This window comes from Taurulus bubalis (assembly GCF_910589615.1).
Source record: "Taurulus bubalis genome assembly, chromosome: 2".
Classification (NCBI taxonomy): domain Eukaryota; kingdom Metazoa; phylum Chordata; class Actinopteri; order Perciformes; family Cottidae; genus Taurulus; species Taurulus bubalis.
Window position 1 is genome coordinate 1600484 of NC_136590.1, and position 27089 is coordinate 1627572.

General features: G+C 40.7%; 2 protein-coding genes across 2 annotated transcripts; both read left to right on the forward strand.

The window, feature by feature from the left end:
- The first annotated feature begins 14965 nt into the window (after positions 1–14965).
- LOC306752884 (cornifelin homolog B-like) lies at positions 14966–17012 on the forward strand. The gene is made up of 3 exons (XM_079236713.1): positions 14966–15137; positions 15592–15746; positions 16495–17012. The coding sequence occupies exons 1-3, from the start codon at positions 15032–15034 to the stop codon at positions 16615–16617; spliced, it is 384 nt and encodes a 127-aa protein (XP_079092839.1). The 5' UTR covers positions 14966–15031; the 3' UTR covers positions 16618–17012.
- Positions 17013–17740: 728 nt separating this feature from the next.
- Positions 17741–25213, forward strand: nhp2 (NHP2 ribonucleoprotein homolog (yeast)). The gene is made up of 5 exons (XM_079214335.1): positions 17741–17997; positions 24314–24383; positions 24464–24569; positions 24732–24872; positions 24998–25213. The coding sequence occupies exons 1-4, from the start codon at positions 17832–17834 to the stop codon at positions 24855–24857; spliced, it is 468 nt and encodes a 155-aa protein (XP_079070461.1). The 5' UTR covers positions 17741–17831; the 3' UTR covers positions 24858–24872; positions 24998–25213.
- The last annotated feature ends 1876 nt before the right edge of the window (positions 25214–27089 follow it).

A 27089-nucleotide genomic window follows, 5' to 3' on the forward strand; every position in this document is an offset into this window, starting at 1 on the left:
TATGTTTTGTTACATTATGTTCTGCTACATTATGTTTCGTTACATTATGTTTTGTTACATTATGTTCTGCTACATTATGTTTTGTTACATTATGTTTTGTTACATTATGTTTTGTTACATTATGTTCTGCTACATTATGTTTTGTTACATTATGTTTTGTTACATTATGTTTTGTTACATTATGTTCTGCTACATTATGTTTTGTTACATTATGTTTTGTTACATTATGTTTTGTTACATTATGTTTTGTTACATTATGTTCTGCTACATTATGTTCTGCTACATTATGTTTTGTTACATTATGTTTTGCTACATTATGTTTCGTTACATTATGTTTTGTTACATTGTGTTTTATCACATGATGTTCAACATTTTGTTGTCAGTTCTAAAATGTCTTGGTGTTTCTCAGGTTTCTTGAAAGTCTCTGTTGCCGTTGACTCGTCTCCCAGCAGCACCCTGGTGGTCGTTGGCTCGACTCCCAGCATGCTGCTATTGCCCTCTGAGGGGAAGTGGACTTTTCTCAGTCACTCAGAGTGTGAGAATGTGATGAGAGTCTATCAGCGTGTTCATGATGAAGGTCGTTCTGCTCCTCGCTCTCCTCACAGGTGAAGTAGACTCACTTTATCCCTGTTTCTGTTGCTATGACAACACCACGCTATTACTTCTTCGCGGCTTTTAGTGTAGATTTGTAGAAAACAAATGTTTTTTGCTGTTTTTGTACTTTTACTTTTGACAGACACTCCGTTAAAATATTAGTCAGATTAGAGGGTCATGTGACACTTCGGTCACACTGCAGGTCTGAAGAGGAAACACCCGTTGTGGTGTTATTCACACTTCTCTTTCTTTTGGGGAGTTTCACTTTCATAAAAGACTTGAGGGTTACAAACTAAATAAAACCAGATGAAGACCCGATGAGAACAGCATGAGATCTGACGGTGTGTGTTCGTGTCCCACAGTCAGTGAAGGCAGCACAGTGGTGGGCGGAGCCGGTGGAGCCGTCACTCTGAACTGTAGTTACGACATCGGCCTCTACGGGGCGCTGTCTGTCTGCTGGGGCCGAGGAACCCTCCCCAGCTCGGGATGCAGCGACCAGCTGGTCTCCACCGACGGACTCCGGGTGAAGGAAGGAACCAGAGTCTCCAGCAGGTACCAGCTACTGGGAGCACTGGAGCACGGGGTCGTGTCCCTGACCATCCAGAACGTCTCGCTGACGGACGGCGGGCGCTACGGCTGCAGGGTGGACATACCAGGCTGGTTCAACGACGACAAATATCACTTTGATCTGGTGGTCCAGGACGGTGAGAAACCAGAAGGTTCAGGATCTAACACTGAAGGTTCAGGATCTAACCCTGAAGGTTCAGGGTCTAACCCTGAAGGTTCAGGATCTAGCACTGAAGGTTCAGGATCTAACCCTGAAGGTTCAGGAACTAACCCTGAAGGTTCAGGAACTAACCCTGAAGGTAACCCTAAAGGTTCAGGATCTAACCCTGAAGATATAATTGAGTATCATCTGGATGTTTTCTGGTGCAGTTATGTGTCCGATATATAACGGTTGAATTCATCCAGCCAAAAGAAATCCACATGAATGGAAGTCATTCTTCTCTCCATCACTCTCTCCTGTCTGCTGTTGGTTCATCACACCTGTGGTTTTGTGTTCCAGCTCCAGAGACAACGTCATCATTACCCGGGGAGACGACTAGCGAGCCGCCAACCGTCTCGAATGCGACAGGTAACACACAAGATGGACGATTCTTCGTCTTCACTCACCTGCAGACCACATGTTCAGGACTGGGGGGGTGGAGCCTAGCCAGGTCCATCCAGTAGTTTCATGGGATTTAAACTCCTCTCCATCCGCTGAATAAGTGTTTAGTTACAGAACATAACAAGATTAACACAGCTTTACTGCTTCTAACTTCCTGTTTAACGACTTTCAGTTAGATACGCTAAACACTAATGCTAATGCTGCGAGTAGATTACATGCAAAGTCAATGCACAGACGCGATAGGTTGCGAAAAAGCGGATTTTCCGCCGGGTGGCGCGAATAGCGTGTTTGAAATGTTGCAACTCTGGCGAAGTAGCGCTGGTAGCGGCCATCATTCAGACCCTGTTGTGGGACTACGGATAATATTATGAACCCAGAAACGATGGAGTTTGATGTTTAAAGCAGAACTAGTGGTTATTTCCATGGTGGATGAAGGAAACGGTAACTATTGTTACGAAGATAAGCCACAGAGAGCCACGCCCCCTTTCAGGCACGAGGAACATTTGCAACGCGTTTGGTGTGAACGCAGCTTTTTGTCGAGCGAGTAAACTGATGCGGTAAACGCGGCACGAATATTCTCAACGCGTTTGGTATGAACGTAGCATAATGCTACTGACTATTGTTTTGGTTTTGTTTCGGTTGTAAAATGTCTCTCATGGTGAAATAATACAGTTTAAACTCTAATAAACATTTGTCAATTAGAGTTCACATGTAAGGATAGACTATGTGTATGCTAACCATTAGCAATAGCAGTAGCTATGTGTATGCTAACCATTAACAGTAGATATGTGTCTGCTAACCATTAGCAGTATATATGTGTCTGCTAACCATTAGCATTAGCGGTAGATATATGAATGCTAACCATAATCAGTAGCTATATGTCTGCTAGCCATTAGCAGTAGCTATGTGTCTGCTAACCATTTACATTAGCTATATGTCTGCTAACCATTAGCATTAGCTATATGTATGCTAACCACTATTATTAGATATATGTATGCTAACCATAATCATTAGCTATATGTCTGCTAACATTAGCAGTAGCTATCTGTCTGCTAACCATTAGCAGTAGCTATGTGTCTGCTAATCATTAGCAGTAGCTATATGTCTGCTAACCATTAGCAGTAGGTGCTGTTGACAGTCTGCTGTTTGTCCATCAAGCAATTTCAATATTAAAAAACTATATTTGCGGTATTTTGACTCTATTCTGCATATTTTATGTTGTTTTCCTGGAAATTATACGATTCTATGTTATATTTTATTTTCATATAGTCAAACAGATTTTACTTTTCATAAGTGAAGATGAAACTGTATTTTGAGGGAAGTTAAGCTTCATCACGACGTCATGCTGCTGACTGCACTCAAACATCTGCTTTCGCTTCCTCGTCCTGCAGGTCATGTGACCTCGACCGAGCGCCTCAGCACTTCCTCCTCCAGCAGCATCACGGCGGGAAACCGGGAGGATGATGTAAACAAAGTAAATAATGACCCTCACCCTTTTACACAAACATAACACACCGTGTCTCAGCAGGGTCAAAGGTCAGGGGTCATGTTATGAGAAAGGTTCACAGTTCAGGCTGGTCTGAAGAACCAGGAAATAGAAAGACAACTATCCTCCATCTTCCTGTGTGTGTGTGTGTGTGTGTGTGTGTGTGTGTGTGTGTGTGTGTGTGTGTGTGTGTGTGTGTGTGTGTGTGTGTGTGTCACAGGGCAGCAGCAGTGTGAGCCTGGTTCTGGTTTGGATTCTGGTCGGGTCAGTGTCTGTGGTCACAGCGGCGGTCCTCGTCATTGGTGAGCGGTCACATGACCTCCGTCTGTCACATGTCGTCTCCTCTCTCGTATCCTTGTCTCCTTGTCATCTCCTCTCTCTCGTATCCTTGTTTCCTTGTTGTCTCCTCTCTCTCGTATCCTTGTTTCCTTGTCATCTCCCCTCTCTCATATCCTTGTTTCCTTGTCGTCTCCTATCTCATATCCTTGTTTTCCTTGTGGTCTCCTATCTCGTATCCTTGTTTTTGTTGTCGTCTCCTATCTCATATCCTTGTTTCCTTGTCGTTTCCTCTCTCTCGTATCCTTGTTTTCCTTGTCATCTCCTATTTCATATCCTCGTTTCCTTGTCGTCTCCTCTCTCAAATCCTTGTTTCCTTGTTGTCTCCTCTCTCTCGTATCCTTGTTTCCTTGCTATCTCCCCTCTCTCGTATCCTTGTTTCCTGGTCGTCTCCTCTCTCTCGTATCCTTGTTTCCTTGTCATCTCCCCTCTCTCATATCCTTGTCGTCTCCTCTCTCGTATCCTTCTTTCCTTGTCGTCTCCTCTCTATCGTATCCTTGTTTCCTTGTCATCTCCCCTCTCTCGTATCCTGTTTTCCTTGTCGTCTCCTATCTCGTCTCCTTGTTTTCCTTGTCGTCTCCTATCTCGTCTCCCTGTTTTCCTTGTCGTCTCCTATCTCGTATCCTTGTTTTCCTTGTCGTCTCCTGTCTCATATCCTTGTTTCCTTGTCGTCTCCTCTCTCGTATCCTTGTTTTCCTTGTCGTCTCCTCTCTCATATCCTCGTTTCCTTGTCGTCTCCTCTCTCGTATCCTTGTTTTCCTTGCCGTCTCCTATCTCGTATCCTTGTTTTCCTTGTCGTCTCCTTGTTTCCTTGTCGTCTCCTCTCTCTCGTATCCTTGTTTACTTGTCATCTCCCCTCTCTCATATGCTCGTTTCCTTGTCGTCTCCTCTTTCGTATCCTTGTTTTCCTTACCGTCTCCTATCTCGTATCCTTGTTTTCCTTGTCGTCTCCTCTCTCGTATCCTTGTTTTCCTTGTCGTCTCCTCTCTCATATCCTCGTTTCCTTGTCGTCTCCTCTATCGTATCCTTGTTTTCCTTGCCGTCTCCTATCTCGTATCCTTGTTTTCCTTGTCGTCTCCTTGTTTCCTTGTCGTCTCCTCTCTCTCGTATCCTTGTTTACTTGTCATCTCCCCTCTCTCATATGCTCGTTTCCTTGTCGTCTCCTCTTTCGTATCCTTGTTTCCTTGCCGTCTCCTATCTCGTATCCTTGTTTTCCTTGTCGTCTCCTCTCTCGTATCCTTGTTTCCTTGTCGTCTCCTCTCTCTTGTATCCTTGTTTCCTTGTCATCTCCCCTCTCTCGTATCCTTGTTTCCTTGTCGTCTCCTCTCTCTCGTATCCTTGTTTCCTTGTCATCTCCCCTCTCTCATATCCTTGTCGTCTCCTCTCTCGTATCCTTCTTTCCTTGTCGTCTCCTCTCTCTCGTATCCTTGTTTCCTTGTCATCTCCCCTCTCTCGTATCCTAGTTTCCTTGTCGTCTCCTCTCTCATATCCTTGTTTCCTTGTCGTCTCCTATCTCGTATCCTTGTTTTCCTTGTCGTCTCCTATCTCGTATCCTTGTTTTCCTTGTCGTCTTCTATCTCGTATCCTTGTTTTCCTTGTCGTCTCCTTGTTTCCTTGTCGTCTCCTCTCTCTCGTATCCTTGTTTTCCTTGTCGTCTCCTCTCTCGTATCCTCGTTTCCTTGCCGTCTTCTCTCTCGTATCCTTGTCTTCCTTGCCGTCTCCTATCTCGTATCCTTGTTTCATTGTCATCTCCCCTCTCTCGTATCCTTGTTTCCTTGTCGTCTCCTCTCTCTCGGATCCTTGTTTCCTTGTCGTCTCTTCTCTCGTATATTTGTTTTCCTTGTCGTCTCCTATCTCGTATCCTTGTTTTCCTTGTCGTCTTCTATCTCGTATCCTTGTTTTCCTTGTCGTCTCCTTGTTTCCTTGTCGTCTCCTCTCTCTCGTATCCTTGTTTTCCTTGTCGTCTCCTCTCTCGTATCCTCGTTTCCTTGCCGTCTTCTCTCTCGTATCCTTGTCTTCCTTGCCGTCTCCTATCTCGTATCCTTGTTTCATTGTCATCTCCCCTCTCTCGTATCCTTGTTTCCTTGTCGTCTCCTCTCTCTCGGATCCTTGTTTCCTTGTCGTCTCTTCTCTCGTATATTTGTTTTCCTTGTCGTCTCCTATCTCGTATCCTTGTTTTCCTTGTCGTCTCCTATCTCGTATCCTTGTTTTCCTTGTCGTCTCCTATCTCGTATCCTTGTTTCCTTGTCGTCTCCTCTCTCGTATCCTTGTTTCCTTGTCGTCTCCTATCTCGTATCCTTGTTTCCTTGTCGTCTCCTATCTCGTATCCTTGTTTTCCTTGTCGTCTCCTATCTCGTATCCTTGTTTTCCTTGTCGTCTCCTATCTCGTATCCTTGTTTCCTTGTCGTCTCCTCTCTCGTATCCTTGTTTCCTTGTCGTCTCCTATCTCGTATCCTTGTTTCCTTGTCGTCTCCTATCTCGTATCCTTGTTTCCTTGTCGTCTCCTCTCTCGTATCCTTGTTTCCTTGTCGTCTCATATCTCGTATCCTTGTTTCCTTGTCGTCTCCTATCTCGTATCCTTGTTTCCTTGTCGTCTCCTATCTCGTATCCTTGTTTCCTTGTCGTCTCCTATCTCGTATCCTTGTTTCCTTGTCATCTCCTATCTCGTATCCTTGTTTTCCTTGTCGTCTCCTATCTCGTATCCTTGTTTCCTTGTCGTCTCCTATCTCGTATCCTTGTTTTCCTTGTCGTCTCCTATCTCGTATCCTTGTTTCCTTGTCGTCTCCTATCTCGTATCCTTGTTTCCTTGTCGTGTCCTATCTCGTATCCTTGTTTCCTTGTCATCTCCTATCTCGTATCCTTGTTTTCCTTGTCGTCTCCTATCTCGTATCCTTGTTTCCTTGTCGTCTCCTATCTCGTATCCTTGTTTCCTTGTCGTCTCCTATCTCGTATCCTTGTTTCCTTGTCGTCTCCTCTCTCGTATCCTTGTTTCCTTGTCGTCTCCTATCTCGTATCCTTGTTTCCTTGTCGTCTCCTATCTCGTATCCTTGTTTCCTTGTCGTCTCCTCTCTCGTATCCTTGTTTCCTTGTCGTCTCATATCTCGTATCCTTGTTTCCTTGTCGTCTCCTATCTCGTATCCTTGTTTCCTTGTCGTCTCCTATCTCGTATCCTTGTTTCCTTGTCGTCTCCTATCTCGTATCCTTGTTTCCTTGTCATCTCCTATCTCGTATCCTTGTTTTCCTTGTCGTCTCCTATCTCGCATCCTTGTTTCCTTGTCGTCTCCTATCTCGTATCCTTGTTTCCTTGTCGTCTCCTATCTCGTATCCTTGTTTCCTTGTCGTCTCCTCTCTCGTATCCTTGTTCTCTTCGTTCTGGACAACATTTATGTTTTTGTTCTTTTACAGTTTCTGTGTGAACGTTTTAATAGTAAAATAAAACGTAGGCAAAGATATGAGTTTCAAAATAAAATGTAGTTAAACATAAGAGCTTCACAATAAAACGTAGTTGAAGATATGACTTTCAAAATAAAACCTAGTTATAGATATGAGTTTCAAAATAAAACGTAGATGGCTCCATGCCTTCACCAGCAGAGAGGACCCACTGGACCTCCTCTGAGATGAAGTGACTGTTTTTGTGCATTTGTGTGTGTGTGTGTTTTTGTGCCTTTGTGTGATTGTGTGTGTCTTTGTGTCTCTGCAGTGCTCACCAGGAGGCGACTCGGCAGAAGGTGAGTTCTGTCATGTGACTCGTCAGATTGAGAAACTTCCTCTTCTCTCGTTCCTTCAGACGTTAACAACTGCAGCTCTCTGATTAGTCGTGAGTCGGCAATTTAACCGCATGTGTCCCACCTACGCTACCCTCATCTTCATCTTCATCTTCATCTCCATCTCCGAACATCGGGGAGTTTCGTTTGTGTTGTTTTCTGATAAATAGGGAACCTCGGGGTTCCGTTTGTGGTCGCAGCTGAACTGAGATCAGATCTTCTGAAGGTGTTTGTCACCACAAACAGAAACTCTGAGGTTTGACATTCGGAGAGCCGACGATGACGAAGGCGAAGATGATGATGGGAAGAGGAAGAAGTGTGTCTGTCACTTTAAACCCTGAGCTAGAGCGGTTTTATTTCACTTTATTTCAACTTCCTGTTTAGAACGTCTTCCAGAGGAGAGGTCACCAATTACTTTAATTGAATTACCAATTAAAAGAAACTGTTTGCTGAACAAAGAAGTTCCAACTGTGTTCTCTGAGTCTGGTGTCACAACACTATGAATTGTGGGTAATTCCCATGACTTCTGTCTTTTCAGCGCCCGGCAGCCGGTCCTCAGTTCGGTCCAGTTCTCCTCCTCCGGCCTGCAGCTCCACAGTCGGGAGTCGGCCGTGGAGAACATCTACCAGATGGACGCCGATGGAGGCGAGTACGAGTACTGCCCATGAGCGCCCGGAAGCTCCGCCCCCTGACCTGCTGACCCCGGACACGGGACAATAAAGTAGAACTTCAGTCCTTCAGGGGAACAGCCAATGAGTGACGAAGACGTTCAGGGACACGAGTCTCCAACAGACACGGTGGACTACGACTCCCAGAGAGCATTGCTGTCAGAAGCCTGTGCAGCCAATCATCAATAATGGAAGAAATAACCACGAGTGCTGCTTTGTTCACGTTGTACAAGGCCCAGATATCCAGGGAACTCAAGGCCTCTGTGTCTGGGTGATGACATCATCATCTGGAGGATTCACTGATGCAGTGAGACTCATGGGTCACTGAGCTGGACGACACAACATAAACATTACGCTGTGATTTAATCGCAATAAAGAGATACAAAAAGATGCAGAAGCAACTTAATAATACAGATCTTTTTTAATTTTATTTTTTTAAATACTTTAAAAACTTTATTGGAGAATATGCACAATATGACGTACAGTGACGTGTTGATCTGTGTGCAATAGTAATGAAGGAAGTGACAGGAAAGTAGAGCAAACAGACAACGTAAAGTAACAAATGAGAGGAAATACAACTAATACAAACAAATTGAAAATAAGGAAAAATAATGAATCAAAAAACGCCCACCCACTTTTCAAGGCTCAGGAAAACATGACATCCTTAAGCCAGGCAGACTGAGATGGTGGACCTGGAGACTTCCAAGCAAGAAGTATTCTGTGACGAGCCAGACGAGTGGTAAAGGCAATGGCATCGTTCTCTTTGGTACTTTATAGGACGGGTTTGGCCGGGGTTCCAAAGATTGCCAGAAGAGGGCACGGTTGTAGCTTGATCCCTAAAACTCTAGTTCAGATATTGAAAACAAAGCACCAGAACTGTCCAAGTTTAGGACACGCCCACAACATGTGAGGTAAGTCTGCTTGAGGTCACGGTCTGGGAACATGTGAGTCTGCTGTTACTGAAGTGCATCCTATGACCACCTGGACCTGAAGAAGACCAAGTCACAGGATGTAGACGTGTGCGCCCACCCACCAACTCTCTGTCAGGTTCATATTCAACTCACTTTCCCATTTGGCTTTGATTGTAGAAAAGGTTTCTATTGTTGTTATGATCTGGTTGTAAACTTTAGAGATCAGCCCCTTCTGAGTTGGATGCGTGTCTAGTAGGCTTTCCCAAAGTGTTGTGCATGGGAGGTCAGGGTATGACTGGAAGTGTTTCATCACAAAGTGAAGGACCTGAGAGTATCTGAAAAGATTTGAACCGTCCAGGTCATATCTCTTACAAAGTGGTCATCGTCATAAAGATCCCTGAAACCCTTCAGCCCTTTTTGCCCACTGTGAGAATGTTTTATCCACTACAGACGGTGGGAATAGATGATTTTTACTAATCGGACGCAGAGAGGAAGCGGTTTGAAATTTAATGTGACGACTAAATTGAATCCAAATTTTAAGTGTAGCGAGGACAATCAGCTTAGAAGAGTGGCTGGAAGAGATGAGTACAGTGGTCCCTCGTTTATCGCGGGGGATGCGTTCTAAAAATAACCCGCAATAGACGAAATCCGTGAAGTAATCAGCGATTAAACATTTATGTAAATATGGCTAGCCAAACGCATTCTGTACTGTACAGGAGACGCTGCACGGAGGAGATTGATTGACAATTGTGTACAGTACAGTCCCTTAGCCAATCAGGACTCCGAATACAATGCGCGTCCATAGTGTACACTGTAAAAAAAAGCATGCAAAATTACACTAAAAAACATCCGCGAAACAGCGAGGCCGCGAAAGGTGAACCGCGTTATAGTGACGGACAACTGTAGGAATGATTCTCCAAAAGACACCAGCTAGTCTCAGGGGTATTAATCCAAAATGATGTTTTTTTAATGTTAGTTGCCCAATAATAAAAAAAAGAAATTAGGAAGAGCCAGGCCACCTATGTCCCTCGGCGTTGGAGAAAGGCTCAAGATAAACTTTAGGATAATTCTGTCAATAGATTGAAAAAGATTTTGGCAAGAATATTGGTAAACATCTAAACAAGTACAGCAATTTGATGAATACTTTCATTTTATAGACTGCACCCTGCCAGGTAGTGACAGGGGCATCTAACATGGTCATTTTTCATATTTTCAACCAAGGGGTTAAAGTTGGCTGTATGAAGAGAGGCAGACTGCGGGTTATGTTCACACCAAGGTACCTGAAACCTGAACTGGCTAAACAAAAGGTAATGAAGATTGTTGAATCTGACAAGCCAAATTGTTTATTGGGTACAATTCACTCTTTTTTAAATTAAATGTATATCCTGAAAAAGAACCAAATTCCATCAGAATCGATTCGATTGAAGGAGAAGATACCACTGGGTCATTCACATACAACAACAGGTCGTCGGCGTACAGTGATACACAATGTTCTATCCCTCCCCGCCGTACTCCCCGCAAAAGTGGAGATGATTTCAATGCAGTGGTTCTATCGCAATTGCAAAAAGCAAGGGGGAAAGTGGGCATCCTTGGCGCGTGCCTCTCGTTAAAGAGAAAGATGGGGAACGCAGTTAGTTGGTGCTAACGCATGCTTGCGGAAAGGAATATAAAAGTCTAACCCAGGAGGTGAAAACATCACCGAAACCGTATTTCTGAAGGACCTTTCATAGATACTCCCACTCAATCCAGTTAAAAGCCTTTCCAGCGTCTAATGAGACGACTGCTTCCGGAACAAGTGGGAAGTGTGAATTATCTTCAGTAACCTGCGGATGTTGGAAAATGAGTGACAATCTTTTATAAAACCAGTCTGGTCTTCAGAAATGATTAAAGGTGTAATATTTTTCAAGTCGGCGTGACAGTACGACCTCAGGGTGCTGAGTCTGTTGAACTCCTGAAGTTCTTAGACGACACAACGGTCGTCGGCCTCATCGGGACCGGTGGTGAGTCTGTGTACAGACGGAGGCTGAACAGCTGGTCCTCTGGTGTGGTCAGAACAACCTGCAGCTGGACAAGTTCAAGACTGTGGAGACGACTGTGGATTATACGATTCTATGTTATATTTTATTTCATTATTTCATTTTTGTTTTGCGTCACAGGGCAGCAGCAGTGTGAGCCTGGTTCTGGTGTGGGTTAGGGTCGGGTTGGTGTTTCTGGCCACAGCGGCGGTCCTCGTCATCGGTGAGTGGTCACATGACCTCCATCTGTCACATGACCTCCATCTGTCACATGACCTCAGTCTGTTTCACACGGTTCATCTAAACACAGCGTCCGTACGAATGTATCACATGATTCTTCATGTCCTCTCTCCTATCCTTGTTTCCTTGTCGTCTTCTCTCTCGTATTCTTGTTTCCTTGTTGTTTCCTCTCTCTCGTATCCTTGTCGTCTCCTCTCGCATCCTTGTCGTCTCCTCTCGTATCCTTGTCGTCTCCTCTCTGTATCCTTGTTTCCTTGTTGTCTCCTCTCTTGTATGCTTGTTTCCTTGTCATCTCCTCTCGTATCCTCGTTTCCTTGTCGTCTCCTATCTCATATCCTTGTTTCTTTGTCGTCTCCTCTCTCATATCCTTGTTTTCTTATCGTCTCCTCTCTCGTATCCTTGTTTTCTTGTCGTCTCCTCTCTCGTATCCTTATTCTGTGTCGTTCTGGACAACATTTATGTTTTTGTTCTTTTACAGTTTCTGTGTGAACGTTTTAAAGTGACGTCCTCAAAGCCTTGAACCGCTTTGTGGTTTGATCCCGCCGCTGGACGCTGCTGTGAGAACGATGAACGTAGTTAAAGATATGAGTTTCAAAATAAAACGTAATTAAAGATATGAGTTTTAAAACGAAACGTAGTTAAAGATTTGAGTTTCAAAATAAATGTAGCTATAGATATGAGTTTCAAAATAAAACGTAGTTTAAGATATGAGTTTCAAAATAAAACGTAGTTTAAGATATGAGTCTCTAAATAAAACGTAGTTAAAGATATGACTTTCAAAATAAAATGTAGCTATAAATATGAGTCTCAAAATAAAACGTAGTTAAAGATAATACTTTCAAAATAAAATATAGTTAAAGATATGAGTTTTAGAATAAAACATATTTAAAAATATGAGTTTCAAAATAAAAAATATTTAAAGATATGAGTTTCAAAATAATATGTAGTTAGAGATATGAGTTTCAAAATAAAATGTAGTTAGAGATATGAGTTTCAAAATAAAATGTAGTTAGAGATATGAGTTTCAAAATAAAACATTGATGGCTCCATGCCTCCTTCACCAGCAGAGAGGACCCACTGGATCTCCTCCTTTGAGATGAAATTAAGTGACTGTGTTTGTGTGTTTGTGTTTGTGTGTTTTTGTGTGTTTGTATGTTTGTGTGTTTGTGTCTCTGCAGTGCTCACCAAGAGGCGACTCTGCAAAAGGTGAGTTCTGTCGTGTGACTCACAGATTGAGAAACCTATTCTCTCGTTCCTTCAGACGTTAATAACTGCAGCTCTCATCTCTGAGTTTCGTTTGTTGTTTCCTGATAAATAGGGAACCTCGGGGTTCCGTTTGTGGTCGCAGCTGAACTGAGATCAGATCTTCTGAAGGTGTTTGTCACCACAAACAGAAACTCTGAGGTTTGACATTCAGAGAGCCGACGATGACGATGATGATGATGATGATGGGACGGAAATGTCGCAATGTGAACCGGAGAATCTCGTAACCTCCCAGCCTTAAAGGTACAGTACACATCGTACACATTGTCCCTTCTCCCGTTCAGACTGTGTCTTTGTCCCTCTACGGTATAAACGAAGTGTTCAACACTCGAAACTCACACAAATACCCCACCGACTTCGTGATGCGGTCACTCCCCCAAAGGGAAGAGGAAGAAGTGTGTCTTATAGTCTTACACCCTTCTCTGCATTCCCTGCATTTTCTTTAGGGCAGCTGCTGTTTTACATCAACCTCAACCAACTGGCTTCAATGGTTTCTACTTCTGGATCTTCTACCTGTCTCCTGGACAAGAAGAAGTTCCAACTGTTAACCCTGAGTCTGGTGTCACAATGCTATGAATTGTGGGTAATTCCCACAACTTCTGTCTTTCAGCGCCCGCCAGCCGGTCCTCGGTTCGGTCCAGTTCTCCTCCTCCGGCCTGCAGCTCCACAGTCGGGAGTCGGCCGTGAAGAACAACTACCCTGAACTTCTGACCCTGGAGCTCCACCCCCCTGGAGCTCCACCCCCTGCCCTGATGACCCCGTAGCTCCGCCCCCTGACCTGCTGATCCCGTAGCTCTGCCCCCTGACCTGCTAACCCCGGAGCTCCGCCCCCTGACCTGCTAATCCCGTAGCTCCGCCCCCTGACCTGCTGACCCCGTAGCTCTGCCCCCTGACCTGCTAACCCCGGAGCTCCGCCCCCTGACCTGCTAATCCCGTAGCTCCGCCCCCTGACCTGCTGACCCCGTAGCTCCACCCCCTGACCTGCTGACCCCGTAGCTCCGCCCCTGACCTGTGAATATTGTCTTTCATCAGATTAAAGGAAAAAACTTGAATATTCACTAAATGTGAAAATGTGTCTTTGTTTCATGTTGAAGCTCTTTAGAAAATAAAAAGTCACATGAACAAAACTACAACTCCCATGATTCATAGGGCGCAGGACGGAAGGGAACGAGGACTCAGGACAGAAGGGAACGAGAACGCAGGAAAGAAGGGAACGAGTATGCAGGACAGAAGGGAATAAGGACTCAGGAAAGAAGGGAATGAGGACTCAGGAAAGAAAGGAACGAGTATGCAAGACGGAAGGGAACGAGTATGCAGGACGGAAGGGAATGAGGACTCAGGACAGAAGGGAATGAGGACTCAGGAAAGAAGGGAATGAGGACACAGGACAGAAGGGAATGAGGACTCAGGAAAGAAAGGAACAAGTGCGCAGGACAGAAGGGAATGAGGACTCAGGAAAAAAGGGAATGAGTATGCAGGACGGAAGGGAACGAGTATGCAGGACGGAAGGGAATGAGGACTCAGGACAGAAGGGAACGAGTATGCAGGACAGAAGGGAATGAGGACTCAGGAAAGAAGGGAATGAGTATGCAGGACAGAAGGGAACGAGTATGCAGGACAGAAGGGAATGAGGACTCAGGAAAGAAGGGAACGAGTATGCAGGACAGAAGAGAATGAGGACTCAGGAAAGAAGGGAACGAGTATGCAGGACAGAAGAGAATGAGGACTCAGGAAAGAAGGGAACGAGAACACAGGAAAAAAGGGAATGAGTATGCAGGACGGAAGGGAATGAGAACACAGGAAAGAAGGGAACGAGTATGCAGGACAGAAGAGAATGAGGACTCAGGAAAGAAGGGAACGAGAACACAGGAAAAAAGGGAACGAGTATGCAGGACGGAAGGTAACGAGTATGCAGGACAGAAGGGAATGAGGATGCAGGACGGAAGGGAACGAGTATGCAGGACGGAAGGGAACGAGTATGCAGGACAGAAGGGAACGAGTGTGCAGGACGGAAGGGAACGAGTATGCAGGACGGAAGGTAACGAGTATGCAGGACAGAAGGTAATGAGGATGCAGGACGGAAGGGAACGAGTATGCAGGACGGAAGGGAATGAGGACACAGGAAGGAAGGGTACAAGGATGCAGGATGAAAGAGAACAAGGACGGAGGACTGAAGAGTACAAGGATGCAGGACAGAAGGTAACAAGAATATAGGGCGTAAGAGAACGAGGACACAGGACAGAAGGGTACAAGGACGCAGCGCTGAAGGAAACACCACGTTGTTTTTTCCCATCATCTTCATCATCTTTGGCCCTTTTGCCCATCTGAAGTCAGCTGTGGGTGCAGTATGCCTCTAAGCCTCATGGGTAATGTAGTGTCTGAAGGCTAGAAGGTATTTGCTTCATACTTTAAGAGAAACTCGTCCGGTCGAACCGGTTCGTCTGAAACTCGTCTCTCAGTCAGAAACACGCAGAAAAGACAGAGCGCTCTTCTTCTGTAGTTTTAGCGTATATATCTGTATTCAGGTGAAGTCATTGATCCATACTGACTATTGATAAGATGAAGGTGTGATTCACAGGAGTGAGAATGAGTATGGTGGTGAACAAACAGCCTCCGGGTCACAGTGCTTCCTCCTCAGAGGAAGACGAGTGGACGTCTGGGATCTGTGAATGCTGCCTGGAAACAAACGAGTGTACAGTAACTATGATTATTAGTGTTGTTATTGTCCCTGTGGGAGCTGTATTATTGTTATTATTGTGATTATTAGTGTTGTTATTGTCATTAGTAGTATTTGTAGTATTGTTATTAGTGTTATTATTGTCATTAGTAGTAGTTATAGTATTATTATTAGTGTTGTTATCATTAGTTGTGTTATATATAATAATATTATATATATACATATATATATATAGATATATATATATATATATATATATATATATATATATATATATATATATATATATATATATATGCCCTGAGATAAGCCCAATGTCAGCTGGAATCGGCGCCCCCGACCCTGAATAACATAAGCGGTTCGGATAATGGCATGGAATCTTTAATTAACTTAACTAAAACGTGTGTGTGTGTGTGTGTGTGTGTGTGTGTGTGTGTGTGTGTGTGTGTGTGTGTGTGTTGGTCTCCAGGCTGCTATGGATTCTGGTGTTGTCCCTGCTTCGCCTGTAAGACCAGCAGGTTGTTGGGTCACAGCCTCTGCTTCCCTCTGCTGGACGTCTGCGGCATCATCCGACCAATCACCATGTCCATGAGGGTCCACGTGCGGCAGCGCTACGGCATCCGGGTGAGGACAAACTTCTCCTTCTTCTTCTCCTTCTTCTTCTCCTTCTTCTTCTTCTTCTTCTTCTTCTTCTTCTTCTTCTTCTTTTTCAACCTTTCCTTCATCTTCATCTTCTTATCCTTCTTCTACGAGTACTTGTCTGTGTCTTCAGGGTAGTCTGTGCACAGTGTGTGTACTTGTACTTCATGTGTGTACTTGTCTGTGTCTTCAGGGTAGTCTGTGCACAGTGTGTGTACTTGTACTTCATGTGTGTACTTGTCTGTGTCTTCAGGGTAGTATGTGCATAGGGTGTGTAATTGTACTTCATGTGTGTACTTGTCTGTGTCTTCAGGGTAGTATGTGCATAGGGTGTGTAATTGTACTTCATGTGTGTACTTGTCTGTGTCTTCAGGGTAGTCTGTGCATAGTGTGTGTACTTGTACTTCATGTGTGTACTTCTCTGTTTCTCCAGCGTAATCTGTGCACAGTGTGTGTACTTGTACTTCATGTGTGTACTTGTCTGTGTCTTCAGGGTAGTCTGTGCACAGTGTGTGTACTTGTACTTCATGTGTGTACTTCTCTGTTTCTCCAGCGTAATCTGTGCACAGTGTGTGTACTTGTACTTCATGTGTGTACTTGTCTGTGTCTTCAGGGTAATCTGTGCACAGTGTGTGTACTTGTACTTCATGTGTGTACTTGTCTGTGTCTTCAGGGTAATCTGTGCACAGTGTGTGTACTTGTACTTCATGTGTGTACTTGTCTGTGTCTTCAGGGTAGTCTGTGCAAGGACTGCTTGTCCTCGTGCTTCTGTGTTCCGTGTGTTTGGTGTCAGATGTCCAGAGAGATGAAGTACAGGACGCTTCCCACCACGCTGGGTGACATCATCCGCCGCTGATGACTTCATCCGCCGCTGATGACATCATCCGCCGCTGATGACTTCATCCGCCGCTGATGACTTCATCCGCCGCTGATGACTTCAGCTGTGACTCAGACGTGTACTCTCATTGGTTGTAACTCAAAGTGGTGCCTTTTAAAATATTGTTTCCAAAACGTCTCTTCATTGAACTTCTTTTAACTTTCTGATTTGCATATATTTAATTTAAGATTTTTTTTTACATTCTTGTATTTTTCTTTGATATTTATCAAAAAGATTATACTTGTTTTTTTTAATTTGACATAAATGATTTGTTCCTTTTGTCCAAATGTAATATTTCTACACCAACTAAATACGTCTGTTTTTACTTAATAAAATATTATATTTTGATTCTAAAGAGAGACTCATTAAAAAGAAACAACAGAAACAAAATGAAATAAAGAACCGAGATAATATTTAAAAAGATGAATCTGAATTTTTTTATTAAGTCCATTACTTTCGATCAGATGGCATGAACTCTCAACATGGTTGGTTTTGTATGATTTTATATATCTAGTATATATATATATATATATATATATATATATATATATATATATATACTGTACTCCTCTCTATACAGCCTACCTGTGGTGCAGTTTGTGACTCGTACTGTTCCCACTTTCCATGCTGAGGATTTTTATGTATAATTTACTTTTTAAATATTTATTATTATTTATTATACTTCTTCTCTCTACACATTGTCTACATATATACTGTACATATAGTATATCTATATATATATAGATATACTATATATACTATATTTACAGTATATATAGATATAAATATATACGTGTATGGTGGTATGATAGTATATATAAATATATGTATATACAATATTTACAGTATATACATGTATGTATATTTATAGAATATACATTTTATAGCTATACATATACATATATTATTTGCTTTATTAATTTGTATTGTTTATTATACTTGTTTTGACTGAAATATAAGTACAAATATCTAAAAAGGTGAAAACACACTTCCGTGCAGTTTGCAGCCTGGTCTTTTATTTTGAAAGGGCCGGTCGTTGCTCCGTCCGGGCCGCTGGAGGCGCTGTGGCATCCTCTCGTCAGACCAAACCGCAGAAGAAGAAACCACTCAAACACGTGTCGGTTCCCCGCGAGCAGCAGCGACGAGCACACGTCCGACCAGAGCTCGAGCCACCGACCCTTAACCGAGCACACATGGGGAAGAGCAAGAAGGAGAAGACGGCCGAGGAGGCGCCGGAGGCCGCGGAGGCCGCCGGGAACGAGAAGTCCTACGAGGAGCTGATCGCGCACGTGAACGCCATCGCGCAGCCGCTGGCCTCCAGGAAGCTCAGCAAGAAGCTCTACAAATGCGTGAAGAAGGGTGAGAGCAGACCGGACTGCAGATGTAGCGGATCAACGAGCGAGTTATGGTTCCATGTGTTTCATTCTTCCGATCAATTCGGCATGAAACCGATCATTAAATGTCCTCCTGAGGCGCGTGCAGCCGCGTGTCTGTGTCTGCACGCGCCTCTGTTGGTGCAGGGCTGCCTCGTGCTGGCTAAAGGACCGAGTCCTGATCCATCTAGTACTACTACTATATTACTACTTCTACTTCTGCTACTTCTACTTCTACCACTATTACTACTACTAATATATTACTACTGCTTCTTCTACTACTACTTCTATTACTACTACTAATATATTACTACTGCTTCTTCTACTACTACTTATATTACTACTTCTACTTCTGCTACTTCTACTTCTACTACTATTACTACTACTAATATATTACTACTGCTTCTTCTACTACTACTACTACTTCTATTACTACTACTAATATATTACTACTGCTTCTTCTACTACTACTTATATTACTACTTCTACTTCTGCTACTTCTACTTCTACCACTATTACTACTACTAATATATTACTACTGCTTCTTCTACTACTTCTACTACTACTTATATTACTACTACTAATATATTACTACTGCTACTTCTACTACTACTACTACTACTACTTCTATTACTACTACTACTACTTATATTACTACTACTTCTATTACTACTACTACTACTTCTATTACTACTACTAATATATTACTACTGCTTCTTCTACTACTTCTATTACTACCACTACTACTTCTATTACTACTACTACTACTTCTATTACTACTACTACTACTACTACTACTTCTATTACTACTACTACTACTTCTATTACTACTACTAATATATTACTACTGCTTCTTCTACTACTTCTACTACTACTTCTATTACTACTACTTCTATTACTACTACTTCTATTACTACTACTAATATATTACTACTGCTTCTTCTACTACTTCTCTTACTACTACTAATATATTACTACTGCTACTTCTACTACTTCTACTACTACTTCTATTACTACTACTAATATATTACTACTGCTACTTCTACTACTACTACTACTACTATTACTACTACTACTACTTCTATTACTACTACTTCTATTACTACTACTACTACTTCTATTACTACTACTAATATATTACTACTGCTACTTCTACTACTACTTCTATTACTACTACTAATATATTGCTACTGCTTCTACTACTACTTCTATTACTACTACTAATATATTACTACTGCTACTTCTACTACTTCTACTACTACTTCTATTACTACTACTAATATATTACTACTGCTACTTCTACTACTACTACTACTACTATTACTACTACTACTACTTCTATTACTACTACTTCTATTACTACTACTACTACTTCTATTACTACTACTAATATATTACTACTGCTACTTCTACTACTTCTACTACTACTTCTATTGCTACTACTAATATATTACTACTGCTACTTCTACTACTACTACTACTACTACTACTTCTATTACTACTACTACTACTTCTATTACTACTACTTCTATTACTACTACTACTACTACTTCTATTACTACTACTAATATATTACTACTGCTTCTTCTACTACTTCTACTACTACTTCTATTACTACTACTACTACTTCTATTACTACTACTTCTATTACTACTACTAATATATTACTACTGCTTCTACTACTACTTCTATTACTACTACTAATATATTACTACTGCTTCTTCTACTACTTCTACTACTACTTCTATTACTACTACTACTACTTCTATTACTACTACTACTACTTCTATTACTACTACTTCTATTACTACTACTACTACTTCTATTACTACTACTTCTATTACTACTACTAATATATTACTACTGCTTCTACTACTACTTCTATTACTACTACTAATATATTACTACTGCTACTTCTACTACTTCTACTACTACTACTACTTCTATTACTACTACTACTACTTCTATTACTACTACTTCTATTACTACTACTACTACTTCTATTACTACTACTTCTATTACTACTACTACTACTTCTATTACTACTACTAATATATTACTACTGCTTCTTCTACTACTTCTTCTACTACTTCTATTACTACTACTACTTCTATTACTACTACTACTTCTATTACTACTACTACTTCTATTACTACTACTACTTCTATTACTACTACTACTACTTCTATTACTACTACTACTACTTCTATTACTACTACTACTACTTCTATTACTACTACTTCTATTACTACTACTTCTATTACTACTACTAATATATTACTACTGCTTCTTCTACTACTTCTTCTACTACTTCTATTACTACTACTACTTCTATTACTACTACTTCTATTACTACTACTACTTCTATTACTACTACTACTTCTATTACTACTACTACTACTTCTATTACTACTACTTCTATTACTACTACTTCTATTACTACTACTACTACTTCTATTACTACTACTACTACTTCTATTACTACTACTAATATATTACTACTACTACTTCTATTACTACTACTTCTATTACTACTACTACTTCTATTACTACTACTACTACTTCTATTACTACTACTACTACTTCTATTACTACTACTTCTATTACTACTACTACTACTTCTATTACTACTACTACTACTTCTATTACTACTACTAATATATTACTACTGCTTCTTCTACTACTACTATTACTACTACTACTAATATATTACTACTACTTCTACTACTACTTCTATTACTACTACTACTAATATATTACTACTGCTTCTTCTACTACTTCTATTACTACTACTAATATATTACTACTACTACTTCTATTACTACTACTTCTATTACTACTACTTCTATTACTACTACTTCTATTACTACTACTACTACTTCTATTACTACTACTAATATATTACTACTGCTTCTTCTACTACTTCTACTACTACTTCTATTACTACTACTAATATATTACTACTACTACTTCTATTACTACTACTACTTCTATTACTACTACTACTACTTCTATTACTACTACTACTACTTCTATTACTACTACTACTACTACTTCTATTACTACTACTACTACTTCTATTACTACTACTACTACTTCTACTACTACTACCACTACTACTACTACTTCTATTACTACTACTACTACTTCTATCACTACTACTTCTACTACTACTATTACTACTTCTATTACTACTACTACTTCTATTACTACTACTACTTCTATTACTACTACTACTACTTCTATTACTACTACTACTACCTCTACTACTACTATTACTACTTCTACTACTACTACTACTACTACTTCTATTACTACTACTACTACTTCTATTACTACTACTTCTATTACTACTACTACTACCTCTACTACTACTACTTCTATTACTACTACTACTTCTATTACTACTACTACTTCTATTACTACTACTTCTACTACTACTACTTCTATTACTACTACTACTACTACTTCTATTACTACTACTACTACTACTACCTCTACTACTTCTACTACTACTACTTCTATTACTACTACTACTACTACCACTACTACTACTACTTCTATTACTACTACTACTACTTCTATTACTACTACTACTACTTCTATTACTACTACTACTACTACTACTTCTATTACTACTACTTCTATTACTACTACTATTACTACTTCTATTACTACTACTACTTCTATTACTACTACTACTTCTATTACTACTACTTCTACTACTACTATTACTACCTCTACTACTACTATTACTACTTCTATTACTACTACTTCTATTACTACTACTTCTATTACTACTACTACTACCTCTACTACTACTACTTCTACTACTACTATTACTACTTCTATTACTACTACTACTTCTATTACTACTACTACTACCTCTACTACTACTACTACTACTACTTCTATTACTACTACTTCTATTACTACTACTACTACCTCTACTACTTCTATTACTACTACTACTACTTCTATTACTACTACTACTTCTATTACTACTACTACTACCTCTACTACTTCTACTACTACTACTTCTATTACTTCTACTACTACTACTTCTATTACTACTACTACTACTACTTCTATTACTACTACTACTTCTATTACTACTACCTCTACTACTTCTACTACTACTACTTCTATTACTACTACTACTACTACTACTACTTCTATTACTACTACCACTACTACTACTACTTCTATTACTACTACTACTACTACTACTACTACTACTTCTATTACTACTACCACTACTACTACTACTTCTATTACTACTACTACTACTTCTATTACTACTACTACTACTTCTATTACTACTACTACTACCTCTACTACTACTTCTATTACTACTACTACTACCTCTACTACTACTTCTATTACTACTACTACTTCTATTACTACTACTACTACCTCTACTACTTCTACTACTACTACTTCTATTACTTCTACTACTACTACTTCTATTACTACTACTACTACTACTTCTATTACTACTACTACTTCTATTACTACTACCTCTACTACTTCTACTACTACTACTTCTATTACTACTACTACTACTACTACTACTTCTATTACTACTACCACTACTACTACTACTTCTATTACTACTACTACTACTACTACTACTACTACTACTACTTCTATTACTACTACCACTACTACTACTACTTCTATTACTACTACTACTACTTCTACTACTACTACTACTACTTCTATTACTACTACTACTTCTATTACTACTACTACTACCTCTACTACTACTTCTATTACTACTACTACTACCTCTACTACTACTATTACTACTTCTACTACTACTACTTCTATTACTACTACTACTACTTCTATTACTACTACTACTTCTATTACTGCTACTACTTCTATTACTACTACTACTTCTATTACTACTACTACTACCTCTACTACTACTATTACTACTTCTACTACTACTATTACTACTTCTACTACTACTACTTCTATTTCTACTACTTCTACTACTACTACTTCTATTACTACTACTTCTACTTCTACTACTACTACCTCTACTACTTCTACTACTACTACTTCTATTACTACTACTACTTCTATTACTACTACCACTACTACTACTACTTCTATTACTACTACTACTACTTCTATTACTACTACTACTACTTCTACTACTACTACTACTACTTCTATTACTACTACTACTTCTATTACTACTACTACTACCTCTACTACTACTATTACTACTTCTACTACTACTACTTCTACTACTTCTATTACTACTACTACTACCTCTACTACTACTACCTCTACTACTACTTCTATTACTACTACTACTACCTCTACTACTACTATTACTACTTCTACTACTACTACTTCTATTACTACTACTACTACTTCTATTACTACTACTACTTCTATTACTGCTACTACTTCTATTACTACTACTACTTCTATTACTACTACTACTACCTCTACTACTACTATTACTACTTCTACTACTACTATTACTACTTCTACTACTACTACTTCTATTTCTACTACTTCTACTACTACTACTTCTATTACTACTACTTCTACTTCTACTACTACTACCTCTACTACTTCTACTACTACTACTTCTATTACTACTACTACTTCTATTACTACTACTTCTACTTCTACTACTTCTACTACTACTACTTCTATTACTACTACTACTTCTACTTCTACTTCTACTACTTCTACTTCTATTACTACTACTTCTACTTCTTCTACTTCTACTACTTCTACTTCTACTACTTCTACTTCTATTACTACTACTTCTACTTCTACTACTTCTACTTCTACTACTACTACTTCTATTACTACTACTACTTCTACTTCTACTACTACTACTACTTCTATTACTACTACTACTTATACTACTACTACTTATACTACTACTACTTATACTTCTTCTACTACTACTACTTCTACTACTACTACTTCTATTACTACTACTACTTCTATTACTACTACTACTTCTACTTCTACTTCTACTCCTACTCCTTCTTGTGAACTGTTCATATTAAACTGAGTTCCTCGTGTTAGTCCAGTAACTCCAGGCTGGTTCATAGGCTCCTCCCTTTAACTCGTGACTCGGTGGTGGAAGAGATGTTGTGCAGGTGTCTGGACTCATCCCATCTGCTGCTCAGATTAGTTTGGTGTTTCTCTCAGGACGCCACTTCCTGTTTCCTGCAGAGGCGTGAGCGCTCTAGCCAGTGAAGGAACGTGTGATTCTGTTAAAGCCGTTTGTTGAATTTAACGTGTTTTTGTTTTGTTTCCAGCTTCCAAAGTGAAGAACATCCGCCGAGGAGTGAAAGAAGTCCAGAAGTTCATCAATAAGGGGGAGAAAGGGTGAGAGGCCGCCGCGATGCGTTCAAGGACCCCCGTCAGCCTCACTTGTGCCGCCCGTGACGTTTGTTTTGTCCCCGCAGCATCGTGGTGATGGCCGCCGACACGCTGCCCATCGACGTGTACTGCCACCTGCCCGTCATGTGTGAGGACCGCAGCCTGCCCTACGCCTTCATCCCCTCCAAAGGGGTGAGTCTGGGCCTCCGGGTCGCGACCCCGCGGCCCTGCGCCTCCATCTCTATCTTAGTAGTCCAGATGTGCAAAGTGTCGTCTCTTCAAAACACTCGTGTGGTGGCGGCCATGTTTGTTTGTCGTCATGTGACTAAGCGACGCTTCTCTCTCTGGTTTCAGGATCTGGGTTCGTCCGCCGGCTCCAAGAGGCCGACCTGCGTGATCCTGATCAAGCCGCACGAGGACTACCAGGCCGCGTACGACGAGTGCGTGTCGGAGGTGTCCGGCCTGCCCAAACCGCTCTGAGGCTGCGGCCAATCGGTGAGCAATAAACAGGATGGAGCTCGGCTAGCAGTTTCCCTCTGCTCCCAGTCTTTGTGCTAAGCTAACTGACCATGATAAATGTCAGTAAAATGATCAATAATGTGTTTGTTGTTGTTGTTCAGGTCGATGACGAGACACAACGACGCCGGACAGAAAACTGTAAATACTTCCTGGTTTTAAGACGTCGGACTGTAAAATAACTGTTTGATCAAAATTTTTATTTTCCATGACTTTTTGCTTTTTCATTAAATCCTGATGGACAGTTTGTTTTTGAGCATTTTATGTTTCTTTGTGTTTTTAAAATGTTTCAGTTGGTTTTGTAATTAAAAGGAATGTGAACTGACTCCATGTCTGCCGGCTCTGTTTCACTTTAGTTATCCTCTTCCATTTAAACCATGTAGGGATTCATTTTACAAACTCGTGTTTTTAATATTGATTTCTAAAGCTTGTCTAACTTTAGTTCAGCTGAACATAAAATGTGACTTTAGTTTAGCAGCAAACATTCAGTCAAATCAAGTTTCCAATAAGGTCTGTCCTCATGACCGATATAAGGATCTAAAACCTGATTTAATTATGTAATACCTGATCTAATGTTCTAAAACTCGATCTAATTGCTTAAAATAATCTAGTGGACACGTATCCTTCACATGATGGTTCTCCACACGGTGGCAGTGTTGAGTCACAGTAACTCGTAAAGATGACCTTTGACCTCCGACCACACGATGGCGCTGTTGTCACTATTGAACTCCTGTTAGTTTATTAGCCGACCAATACTTTGTACTTTTACTGCAGGGTTCATACGGTCATGGAGTTTAAAATGGTTATTTCCAGACCAGGAAAAGTCCTTGAAAAAAATAAAATCTCAAAGGTTTAGTAAAAGTCATGTAAATGTGTTATATTCATGTGTTCATGTAAATGTGTTATATTCATGTGTTCATGTCGTTCATTAATGCTGAGTTTGACATAATGAATATGCTTTTAAAAAGACTCAAAATATAAGCAGGCATGCATACAGGCATCTATATAAATGTTTATTCTTTTAATCAAACTATTGTCTCATTCATTTGTGTCATTTAAGGTTTACTGTATGCTTTGTGTTCTCATTGTTAGTTTAAATACTACATTTACTCACTTTTTACTGTTTACACCCAGACTTCACTAAATGTTTGTAATGGAAATTTGGTTTAAAGTCATGGAAATTCCGAGTTCATACACATTCTGACCAGTGGATTTCCATGACTTTAAACCAAATTCAAAAGTCATGGAAACCCATTGGTTTAAAGTCATTGAAATTTGTTTTTTAAGTCATGGAAATCCACTGGTCAAAATGTGTATGAACCCTGTACTGGTCTTGAGTTCTTCCCCGCTGGTAAATAAAGGCTAACTAGGTGGGACAGCGTTAAAGATGGGTCGCATCACTCCTTAAAAGGGCCCAAACCAAAACCTTTTGAGTCTCCAGGACTTCTTAAAGATGAGTCAGATTGTATGAGGTGTCAAGGAGAGTAGCGTCCCAGTGGGAGGCCTGTGTACTGGACCATGAGATCCGGCTGAGGCACACAGAGCGTATATGAGAATAAACTGTGCATTGTGGTTGAAAAACCAAAGAGTGATATGTAATGATGATTCTGGAGGAAGCGCTCTATGACTACATGGACTATGAGGACACCGACCGTGAGCAGGACTTGGCTGACGGGTTCACATCCACAGGTTGCTGTGGCCCTGCTAATAATTACATATATAATCTGCATTTCAAGTAAAGTTGTCCTTGAAGTTTATGAGAGGAAATTAGTAACGTGTGTTCTTGGTTGCATCAAATCTCATCTCCCAGATCGAACAGGAAAACCCAGAGCTGCTGAGGGGAGTTTTAAGGGGTCCTAAAGGGGTTTCTGGGCTTTTTGTTGCAAACAAAACTTTATTAAATCTGAAGTCCTTGCTTCTGGTTCATACCATGACTCTATGCTGACTGTTTCGTTAGTGCCAGTAATCAAAAATAAAACCGGTAAAATATCCAGCATTGAATACTACCGACCAATTGCTCTGGCCAGTGTACTTTCTAAAGTACTAGAACACATTCTCTCAGACAGGCTTCAAGAGTACATAATAGCCACTGATCATCAAGTATACATAGCACAGACCTATGTATTTATGCACTGAAGGAAGCTGGTAGTAAGTCCAGGAGACATAACACCGCAATATGTGTGTTATCTGGAGGCA